We start from the raw sequence: 11,563 nt of genomic DNA, 5'->3' as shown, positions 1-11,563 counted from the left end.
TAAAGGAATAGTTTGATATTTTGGGATTTGCTGTCTTGTTACAGTAGATTTGTTATTGATGCCACTCATGGTAAAAATGAATATATAGACAACAGTGGGTTAGCTTATCTTCACACAAAAACAGGGTTAAACAGCCGTGTTCTGTCTAAAGGTAACAAAATCCATTATAATGGGCCAGATTTCTTGGCCGGGAAAGGTGATTTCTTGGAGTCTCTGCTGGCTGCCTCAAAGTGACAAAGGTCCCAGGAAATTACTGTGCTAGGCTTAGAAATAGATAACACTTAATCCCCTCTAAAACCACAATGTGATGAGCTTCAGTGGTCCTAGTAGGCAGATTTTGTTGCCTTTGGATAGAGCCAGGCTAGCTATTTCACCATATTTCCAGATTTTCTGCTAAGCAAGGAAGTGAATAAGTGTATTTTCCAAAGTGTAAAACTATTTCCAGGACATGACCAGCCTTGTCATGAATTAACCTTATTTCTGTTTTTGTTTTCTTCTAATTAATCAAGTTATGTTACAGTATGTAGATGTTACTAGCATAGGTTGTACATACACACACACACACACACACACACACACACACAAACACACACACTCTCACACAGTAATGGTGGTATAGACTACTGAGCCATTCCACTGGAGCTGCTGGGGGTTAAGTGCCTTGTTAAAGTGCAGTTTGACAGAAGTGAATGGTTCATTAGGCAGTTCATTTACTGCACATACAGACCCACAATTGACATATCTTTCATATCAACTATCCTAACTGACACTCTGTTTGTGCTGAATCCATACATTTCTTCGGAATCGCTTAGCTTTTCTTTCAGATGGATGTGGGTCAGTCTCGGTATTGGAGGTAAAAGTCACACAGTATGTCTGGAAGGCTGAAAGCTATGCAACTAGTCTTGGCAGCTTAAAACAAGATTTGCAACATTGCAGTGCAAACAAGTTCTGCGCCTCAGCTCCTCCCACAGATCTAGTATTATCTGGTATGTATGTGACTCCACTTCCATGTTCAACAAATTTCTCTTTCACCGTGTGAGACTCGAGCTCGACTGATCGACGCTGATCTGAAGAATAAACCCTGTTTAAGTGTAAGACAGTGAGTGTGTTTCAGGGTCTCTGTATGCATCTCTGTACTCATGGATTGCCTTGATGGATCTCAGCTCAAGAACTTCACGAAGGATGACTTTGAGGCTGACTGGATTAAGGTGGCAGAATGCAGATTTGGTCAGGTGTACCAGGTCAAGCTCAAGCTCTGGCGGGTAAATTGTGCCCTGAAAAGCTTTGACACAACCTTGTCTGCAAACAACTTTTACAGGTGGGACAATGAATACTAGCACAAATTGCTTTCCATCCTGCCGTCAGATATAAGGAACTGTCTAAATTTACAGCAATGTTTTAGCATATTGGCACGGTTGTGTACTTGGAATTAATTTTGAACTTTACAAAGATCTTGTGGTTATTTTATGTCTAAAATGTTTCATACCGGAAAGAATGTTTCCTGTTTCATTGACCATTTTTGTCCCATCACAGGAGAATAAAAGATGAGGCATCCAACATAGCCAAATTGAAATTCAAGTACATTGTGCCTGTCTACGGACTGTGCAGCGAAGGGACTTCTGTGGTGATGGAGTACATGAGTAATGGATCGCTGAACAATCTCCTAGCCAGTCACAATTTGATGTGGCCAAAGAAGTTCCAGATAATTCATGAGGCCTCCATGGGCATGAATTTCCTCCACAGCATGAAGCCTCCACTACTCCATCTTAACCTCAAGACGTCCAACATCCTACTAGATGATCATCTCCATGCCAAGGTCAGTGAAACTCAGTGAAAACATGCTGAGACTTAGATGCTTACTGTAATCTCTCGACATTTGCTCGGTGCAGCAATGTATGCTCATCATGTACTACTCTGAAATTCTTGTTTTTCTAGATTGCTGATTTTGGTTTAATTCACTGGGAAGAGGGCATGAGCAAGACATTGTTCATGGAGCATCTGACAGCGAGAGGGAATATAAGTTACATTCCCCCAGAGACCTTCACTCAGAGCCTTGATCCTCCAGAAACTAGCTTTGATGTTTACAGGTGACTTGCCAAGAGCATTTTCAAAATTGCACCTTCAGAGTCACTGCTCTTTTCTGATTCAGTGCACAATCTACAAATTCACGCAGTGTAACCTTGCTCTTTATTATATATATTTTTATTCTGGGTCACCAGGTCATGTTCTATATATTATACTCATGTCTGACTCACTCTTTCTACCCTTTAGTAGTGACTGATTTTATTTTATCATAAAAGGCATGTCACAAAACAAAAACAACTTATTTTCTACAGAGGCTTTCATATAAAAGAGGGACAATGTTTAGTGAATACAGGAGATGCAAAGGTGAGAAAATTAAGACTGAAGTGCCACTCTCTGCTTTGATCTACAGCTTTGGAATTGTAATTTGGGAGATACTGACACAGCAGAAACCATACGCAGGTAGGAATGAATTCATTTGAAATGCATCACAACTTCATAGAAAATGTGTTAGTTTAACAAAGACTCACATTAGCAATCTCAGTATTTCCAGAACTGACTTTCACAGTGTTACGATTTATAATGACTTAGAACCCAGAAGCAGACTCGGACACAGAGAATTGTGATACAACAGAAGAGTATTTATTGCAGACAGGGTTAATAAGGGGTTGGATAGTAATGTTGCAATCTTGCAGGAGAAGGCAGCGGGTGGTGAGTAATGGCGGGTGGATCAGGCAGAGAGAATGAGTGATACTGGCGTGGCCGGCAGAGAGCCGGCAGGCACAGGAATGTAATCCTGAGGCACAAGGAAAACAGAGTTACTCAGAGAAGCCAACAAACCACAACAAGAAATTCCAGAGACTAACAGAAACTCACTAGTAGGCCTGAAGGTATTGCCACAGAAACAGTTATGATTTGTAATGAGTGCCTGGAAGACCGGGTTTGATATACTGCAGGGCTGATAAGCTGATGAGACGCAGGTGTGTGTCATTGGCAGGTAACCAGGATCCACAGACAAGGGAGAGAGATTGCCACGCCCACAGCACACAGGGACAGCAAGACAGACAAAACACACAAGTGGGGACCAGAGAAGGGGAAAATATAAACGACAAACTGAAATCACGGCCAAGACCGTGACACACACAGTTGCTTTTTAAAATAAGTATGTAAAGTGCATAGCACAAAAGGTGGGGGAAACATTTTCCTCCCAAATATCTGTTAATGTTTAGCAATGGGCAGTATTTCATTGAAATAACATGCTGACCGGTATATAGGTGCACAGATTACAATAACCGGCAGGACCATACTGTCCATCGTCCTTTAAATCAATTCATGGTACTCATTTAGTCATGGTTAGTTTTCTCAACAACCATTTATTTAACTCTAACCTTGACCTTAAATTAACTGTTGCTGAACCTTTTTATGTGAACTTAACTGTAGCCCTTGTCAAGTTCTAATTATCTGAACCTAACCCACAACTCAGCTCCAATATTTTGTTGCATTCACTTAAACACAGCTAACATTTTAACATTTTAAAGAAATAGTTTGACCTTCTGGGAAATGGCTTATTTGCTTTCTTGGAGAGAGTTAGATGAGATCAATAACATTCTCATGTCTGCCCATTAAGCATGAAGTTACAGCGGAAGAAAATAATGTTCTCATAAATCAAGTGCACAATATAATTCATCTCGGTGCCCCTCTTACAAAATGTTTTGAAACTAAAGTGAACCCGCTTTTGCAGCTGTGGTCACTCTCTGCATGTGTTGATCTACAATGATCCTTGTGTCTGACATCTGTTTTGTGAACCCAGGGTGCAATGTGACCACAGTGCTCCTACAGGTTTCACATGGTAAGAGACCCAGCATGGAGATGATACCCGAACAGAGACCCGATGAGTGTGATCAGATGATAGGCATCATGAGGCAGTGCTGGGACCAGGACCAGAGCAAGAGGCCACAGTTCTCAGGTACAGAAGTCAAAAAAAAAAAAAGACAGAAAAAGGTTTTCAACCCACTTTCTAATTTAGATTTAAAGCTATCAGTGAATCTGCAGCTCTTTATGTCATCCACTGAGTTCCCAAAGCTTTGTAAAAGGTTCCTTAACAGAAAAGGCTGATTCCCAAAATATATTGTGATGGAAAATAACAGTTTCTAACTCGTACAAACGAGATTTAACAATTAATGAAACAGAGGAGGGTCAAAACCTTGCATGCAGGTACACAAGTTATACAATTTTAAAATGGTCTAAACTAGAGGACTTCTCTTTCTCCAAAAACATGGGATAATGACATACCAGACAACACTTATTTGTACAAAGACTGATCACCAATCTGCCCTTAAGATACATTTGGGAATAGATCGTGGCATGCACAGTATCTTGGCTGCATGCATAGAAAGATGATGTGCAATTTGCAAATATGTCTGATGTTGTCGTTGATGTGTTTAATTGTTTTTGCCATTTGGTGTCTCATCAAAATACTTTGAGTGTAAAATGATGCCAAGATAATTAGTAACAATATAATTTTTTTTCCCTTAATGAGAATGTCAACATTATGAACTGCTACATAACTGCTATGAAACACTGCACTCAAGGAAATGGGTGTTTCAAGCAAATAACACATGTATTTAATATGAGACATGCAGACTCTCGCACACTAAAGCATGAACAAGGGCCAAATGAATGAATGTTTGGACATGTTGAAACACAAGTGTTCTAATCAGCCTATGTGGCAGCCAATTGAGTTCTCACATGTTCATAGAGAACACGTTCTGCTGCTGGGAATGCTTGATGCTTGAGGAAATGCATACATCCAAATTAGATTGACACATATACACAAAGTACGAACAAGCACTTAATGAATGGTTTGTATTAAAGAGGTCATATTATGCTCATTTTCAGGTTCAAAATTTTATTTAGGGGTTGTACCAGTACAGGTTTACATGGTTTTATCTTCAGAAAACACCATATATTTTGACATACTGCACATTGCTGCAGCACCATTTTTCACCCTGTGTTTTGAACGCTTCGTTTTAGCTACAGAGTGAGGCATCTCACTTCTATTTGATCTTGGTTGGGAGTTGCACATGCGCAGTTCCTAGGTAAGTACTACTAGCCAATCAGAAGCAGAAAAGGGCAGGTCCTGAAAAGCCAGTAAACACGGCTTTGGTTCAGCTGTATTTGTTCCACTTACGAACTTAGCAAACTATAGTGACTCTTGTCACTGTGTGTGTTGCAGCTCAGTGTGTTTTTCCACCGGCGTGCCTGACTAGCCGTTAGTCGAACATTATGACACGTGTTTTCTTGTGACGTCACAAGAAAGAGGAAGAGATGGCTGGACTACAACGAGCTGTTTTCAGGCAGTTCAGAGCAGTGTTCTGTGGGCGATGGGAACTCCCTTTGGGGTGGACTTTGGGCTTTTTCACTTTGCAAACCTATTACATGTACAAAAAAGGTATATAACGCAATAAAGGAGAGGGGAAAAATCTAATTCCATAATATGACCTCTTTAATGAATGTGTATTCATAAACAGCAGCTATTCCAGTTTGTGATGTTATCGTATCTGTGAAAGAATTAACTGTAATTCAAGCATGTTCATTTACTGCAGTGATGCAATTATAAGAAGAGCCCACTGGGTGTTGGAGCTACGAGCCCAGCAGTACATTTGTTTGATTAGACAAATTCAGAACAATCCTTTCCTTGACTGCTGTTTTGTGTGCAGACACTGTGAAGAAAACCGAGTCCCTGAGTGACATCCTGAAGATCCCAGGACCAATGAATCGTCACAAAAGTGGTGACGAGGGACAGAAACCAAATTTTCCCTGGCTGGTTTCCCCAATAAATAAGGTTAGTTCTGCTTAATGCTCTGCTTGAATGGTACTTTAGTAACTACTGTATCTACTCCACCTTTGCTTGAATGGTACTTTAGTAACTACTGTATCTACTCCACCTTTGACATAATAAGCAGTTCAGGTTAATGGTATTACCAAGGTACTACAAGAAAGAGTTTGGGGGAAAGTACAGTAGTTAACACAACAAAAAAACTACATCCACGCTAGGGCTTCTGTGATGAGGATTTTTTTTTGCTTTGTTTTGTTTCTAGATGAATAGTCAGGGAATCACTAAAACCGTTAGTCACCATGGATATAGGCACCATACCAGATTTTATTTTATTTTTAGCTGCTACTGTGTCTTTAAAGAGAAAAGTACACAAATACTATACAAATGCAAATGGGGCAAATGATGTATCAGGTTATTAATAATACTGAAACAATGAGGGAGCTGTTCAGGCGTTGCATCATTTATATGTTTTATATTGATTAATATGTGTCCTTATTAACCACTTGTGATGATTGATGTCACAGCGAATAACTTTTGTAATATATCCTTTATTTCTTTTCCATTTTAGATTGCTTTGCCTGAAAGGCCTGACCTTCCCTCAGGTAATCACATGGGTCGGATGGAAAATCAGTACAAAGTACAAAGCCTGGAGAGCTGACATTTAAAAAGTGCTATTTACAGTGTTGTCACATTTTTAACATTACCTTTAGTTTTGAAAAACAGAATTAACTATCAGTTCAAGGTAGAATAAAAGAAACATTCATTCTCTGAAATGTTGACTAGATTATTGAATAGATGATTCACAATCATTTTATTATATCCCTTGTATACTCCATTGTCACTTCCCATTCAAATGGAAATGTATAGGTACATTTGTTCAAACACTAATAAACGAAGTAAACATTTCACACCAAGGAGACACAACTTCAGTACAACAAAATTCATCAATATAGAAGTTCCTGTGACACATACCAGTAATCACCATTTCTGCAACTCTTTTTCTCATATTATGCCCTTTGCCTTACATTAACAGATGGCCAACATGACAAGGACATCATTCTCTCTCTGCTGTCCAAAAAAGATTTTGGTAATTTCAGACAGTCTGTAAAAAAAGAACACGTAGACACACAGTTTTCCGATAACAAGAGCCTCCTCCACTACACAGTAGCCAGCAAGGATGCAGAAAGTGTCGAGCGTGTCCTGAGTCTCGGTGCTGAAGTCAACTGTACGACTGCCAGAGGTTACACTCCTCTTATTATTGCTGTTCTGCACAGGTCTGTATAAAAATATATTAACAAACATTTTGCTATTTTGATAATGTCTAGAGTTCTAAGGTTAACCAAAGACTTTCTAATCCTATATTCAAAGTTAAAAGAATAGGTTGATATTGTGGGAAATACTATTATTTACTTTCTTGCTGAAAGATAGATGAGAACATTGATACCACTGTCATGTTTGTATGATAAATAGTATGCCCTGGTTGGCCAGCAACCTCACGGTGATCACAAGAGTCAGTAATACTGTACCCTATGAATTCAACTTTTTTTTTTACAGGCTTCATGACATCATCTCTTTGTTGCTGGAACATGGCGCAGTTACCACCCAGGGAGATGAGGACCAGTGGACACCGCTCCATTTTGCTGCTCAGAATGGCGATGACAAGACTGCCCGTCTCCTGTTGGACAAAGGAGCAGTGGCGGATGCCCGGGAAAAAGCCGGTTGGATGCCCCTCCACCTGGCCTGCCAGAATGGCCATGAAACAGTGGTGCGCCTGTTGCTTTCACGGCTGTCAAAGGAAGCAGTCGGAGAACGGGAAGCACAAGGGAGGACACCGCTCCACCTTGCCTCCGCCTACGGACATCAGAATATTGCCAAGCTCCTCCTCTCCCAGGGAGCAGATCCCAATGCTATCGACTGCTCTCTGTCCACTGCTCTTCACTTATCAGCTGAGGAAGGCCATAACAGAGTAGTCAGACAGTTGCTACAGAGTGGGGTGATTGTTGACAGTGCAGACAGCAGAGGATACACTCCACTTCACCTGGCTGCTCAGAAGGGTCATACAGGTATATGCAGGCAGCTGTTGTCAAAAGGGGCCAGCCCGGACTCCAGGACCCTCCAAGGCTGGACTCCCATGCACCTGGCTGCCCTAAGGGGACATGAAGCCATTGTTGTCCAGCTGGATAATCACGGTGGTTGTGTAAATGCTAGAGGTGATAATGGATGGACCCCGCTCCACCTCGCCTGCCACCACAGTGAGCCGGAAGTGGTAGCAAAGCTCTTGGCAGCCAAAGCCGACCCAAATGTGTCAGAGGACAGTGAAGGATGGACGCCACTACATGTAGCTTGTTCCAGTGTCAGTTTCCCAAGTGTCCTCCATTTGATATCACATCATGCCGATGTCAATGCAATAAACTCAGGAAAGGCAACACCTTTACACCTGGCTTCCAAGCATGGCTGTGTGCCTATTGTAAAGGCTCTGCTGCTGAATGGAGCAGACAGGACTCTGCCGGACTCTTCTGGATCCACAGCTTTAAATGTGGCCCAGAGGTGTGAAAAATTGGAAATAGTGCAACTACTGGAGAATTAGTTGCAGTATTTTACAGTACAATGAAACCATCAATTACACAGTTGGAATATTATCCTTTTGAGAGGGGCTCTTTTAAAGCAACTTAAAAGCTTTGAATTTTTTTAAAATGTGGATTTACAAAAACAGTGGATTTCATTTATTTTACAAAACCCCTAACAATGTGGAAGTTCTCAAATTATTATATAAAAAAAAAAAAAAGATTCATCTAATGTGTCTAATTCTTCCAGTAATTATTTTGCTGTAAGTTACAACCGATGCATCTTCGGATGCCAAATCAGGCATTCAAGTAAAAGTGAATGACACAAAAGTTTGTAGAATCCTACAGGGACATGATAGAAAATGTCAGGGAGCCAACACATGAGTTCAGAATTGGGTGAGGTACCCTATAAGTACAGAACACCTATTGATTCTCCATTTGAATCATTTTTGCTTCTCATGTGTGCTTTCCTTGTGGAATTATTCTTATTATTCTGCTGCCACATATGGGTGAAAATGAACATAAAAGAGCTGTTGTTACAATGACTTATAGAGGCATTCATTAAATTAAACCTGTCACACATTTTGATGGTTATTTGTCTAATAATCCATTTAAAACTGGCATCTTTTAGATGTCTCTATTGAACTCTTAGTTCCTTTACCACAGTGACACCTGATTCAAATGAAATTCAACGCATGGATTCAGGAGCTGTCTTGACCTGCATGTTCACAGGGATTTTCCTGGAACCACAGGAGACTGACTCAGATGGAGGGGTGGGAGTTGAGCCAGATCAATTTCCTGTAAATGAACAGAACAACTTCTATTTTAGAAGTTAGCTTGCTTGGGTTGTTCCCCTTTAATTTTAGTTTGACAACAGTGAATCATCTATCCATCTAGATTTTATACCTAGGGCGATTAGAAGAATTGAAAAAGGCATGCTATGTGTGTTGGACATTTAAGGTTCACTAAATTTCAAGATGTGTCACATCATTGTTCACATGACTGTCCAAATGCTGATGGCAGATGCTGCCAATGCTGTCCAAATACAGACTTACACTAACCTCAACATCAACATAACTAACCTATATTAAACTTTGACCAGGAAGTATTTATTTACATTAACATGATGATAGCATTGTTTACTAATTTTAGGTAGTATTTTTTTCCAATAATAATAATTGTGTTATATTTATTTTTTAATCATTTTTAGACAGCTATCAGGAAGCTGCACTAACTTTGCCTGCCTTAAATTTAGATAAGCAAAATCCTGACTTATAACGTCATATGACTTACATCAGGAGCCTGAGTTTGACATCACATTATGAAAAGAGGCTCTCTAGAGAGGATTGCGTATTTACATTGGGTAGAATGATTTAAACTTGAAAATGTCCTTTTTCCTGCACCAAACTCCCATTTGAAATTTATGAGGCACACAATGTCTCAAAAATTGGAAGCAAACCACATTTGTGCAATTGTTATCTAAAGTCAACAGATGGGGATGACACACATCTGTGGAATCCACAGAGCTGTGTCATTGTCTAACCTGTCTAACAGCATTTTTGTCCTAACGTTCAAATGAAACAAGCCTGTGTTTAACGACACCATTGTTCTAATTCCAGTTTCATAAACATTAAACTCACTTTCCCAACAACATCTAATCCGGCCTACCTAAATCAATGGTGCTGCCCCAACCTTTTTACACATACGGTGACACATCAGCTACCTTCTATCAGACAGTAATTGGGTTTGCAGGCGCCTAAACTAATTTTATTTTCTAAGAGGGAGACAAGCCGGAAGAAGATAATGTCATGTAAGTTGCTTGTGCCATAAACACCAGGAGCTAAGGAAAGAAAGACGAGGGTGGCAATGTTGTTTGCTTAATTGAAAGAGCCTCAATGTTCTGCTATATTATTTAATAACTTCATTTAATAACTGTACTTATGTAACACACACACACGCCCATATTGTTTTAAATGAAACAGAAAGTTCCTAATTGCGTTAACTGAACCCAAAGTCTTTGTTATAAAACTAATCTGGAGCAATTTGCATACATAAAAATTAGATATCTTGTATATGGGCCTGCTATGGATGAGCTGTTTGATCACATTCTCTGATTTTACCAAAACCCCTATTCAGTGTTCAGCCTGTTTACTAGAGTTTACACAGATGTTGTGTTTGCATAAAGTTGCATTCTTTTTGCACTCAGTCCTCTGAGACACTTTTAAAAATGTGACATTCACCATTCTCATCTTAATGGTAAGATGTAATCTGGCTACTTATCGGTGTATTTAGCTTCTCAGAGGAGGGCCATTACAAGCTCTCTACAGAGCCCCTCTTAACTGGCAGGGTTAAACTCACCATTGAGCTGTGCCCTGTGGTGTTAAGCAGCTTCAATCATGACTGATGCAGCTGTGCCTTTTGATTCCAGATGTGCCGCCTCAGCAGGGCCAAGCAAGCATCTTGGTAGGCATCTCTGGTCCTTGCCACGATAATTGATTGAGTAATCTACCATCTCCTGAGGGATGATTTTTTTCTCCCAGACGGGTGATTTGGAAAACATTTTCACCACTATCATCTTAGCATCTCTCACGCAGTATGACAGTGGAAAAACACCCCAGGTCGGTCTCTCTAAATCCCCAAGGTTGTTGCTTGCTGTTGTGCAAGTGACTGCTCTTTTTCACCTCTGTGAACCTCCATTCAGGTTAGTGAAAGCATTTTGGGCAGCACTGTAAATACTTTCTCATCGCATAAACACTTTAAATAAGTCACCTGCGTAAAGACACATTAGTCTTTAAAAAGATTATTCTTAATTGCCTGGCGGATTTTAAAATGGTAATATACTCCTATACTGCAGAACGTATTCTCAGAACTATTTAACTATTGCAATTGAATGACCTTGTTTTATTCAGAGTATTCTTATTATCCCTCCTGCTTCTCCTTGGTGTTGTCATGTTCCTATAAAATGATTAATGGTGGATCTCACTCCTATCTCCTTTGCACAGACCAGAAAGCCCCCAACACATAGCTTTACGCCATTTGAATACCCTTGACAGAAGGGGAGAGCGGGGTAAGTTGTAACATGTGTAACTTTGTCAAACTGCTCATAACTACAACACAAGAGGCTCTATCTCAAAAATCA

The 11,563-nt window shown here is 40.1% G+C and overlaps 1 protein-coding gene across 2 annotated transcripts; it reads left to right on the top strand.

The window, feature by feature from the left end:
• Positions 1-1,004: 1,004 nt before the first annotated feature.
• ankk1 (ankyrin repeat and kinase domain containing 1) lies at positions 1,005-8,651 on the top strand. 2 transcript variants are annotated; one of them, XM_038694275.1, is made up of 10 exons: positions 1,005-1,318; positions 1,534-1,816; positions 1,936-2,087; positions 2,435-2,484; positions 3,833-3,988; positions 5,742-5,866; positions 6,429-6,462; positions 6,894-6,947; positions 7,026-7,134; positions 7,415-8,651. In XM_038694275.1, exons 1-10 carry the CDS (start codon positions 1,140-1,142, stop codon positions 8,445-8,447), a joined length of 2,175 nt encoding a protein of 724 aa, XP_038550203.1. In that variant the 5' UTR covers positions 1,005-1,139; the 3' UTR covers positions 8,448-8,651. The 2 variants fall into 2 exon arrangements, with proteins under 2 accessions (XP_038550203.1, XP_038550202.1); XM_038694274.1 differs by having other exon boundaries at positions 6,894-7,134.
• The last annotated feature ends 2,912 nt before the right edge of the window (positions 8,652-11,563 follow it).

Source organism: Micropterus salmoides, unplaced genomic scaffold (genome assembly GCF_014851395.1).
Source record: "Micropterus salmoides isolate LMB-PRFRI ecotype aquatic unplaced genomic scaffold, ASM1485139v1 Ms_hic_scaffold_3, whole genome shotgun sequence".
Taxonomy (NCBI): Eukaryota; Metazoa; Chordata; class Actinopteri; order Centrarchiformes; family Centrarchidae; genus Micropterus; species Micropterus salmoides.
The sequence above is the reverse complement of the archived record's forward strand: the minus strand, read 5'-3'. Positions and strand labels throughout refer to the sequence as shown.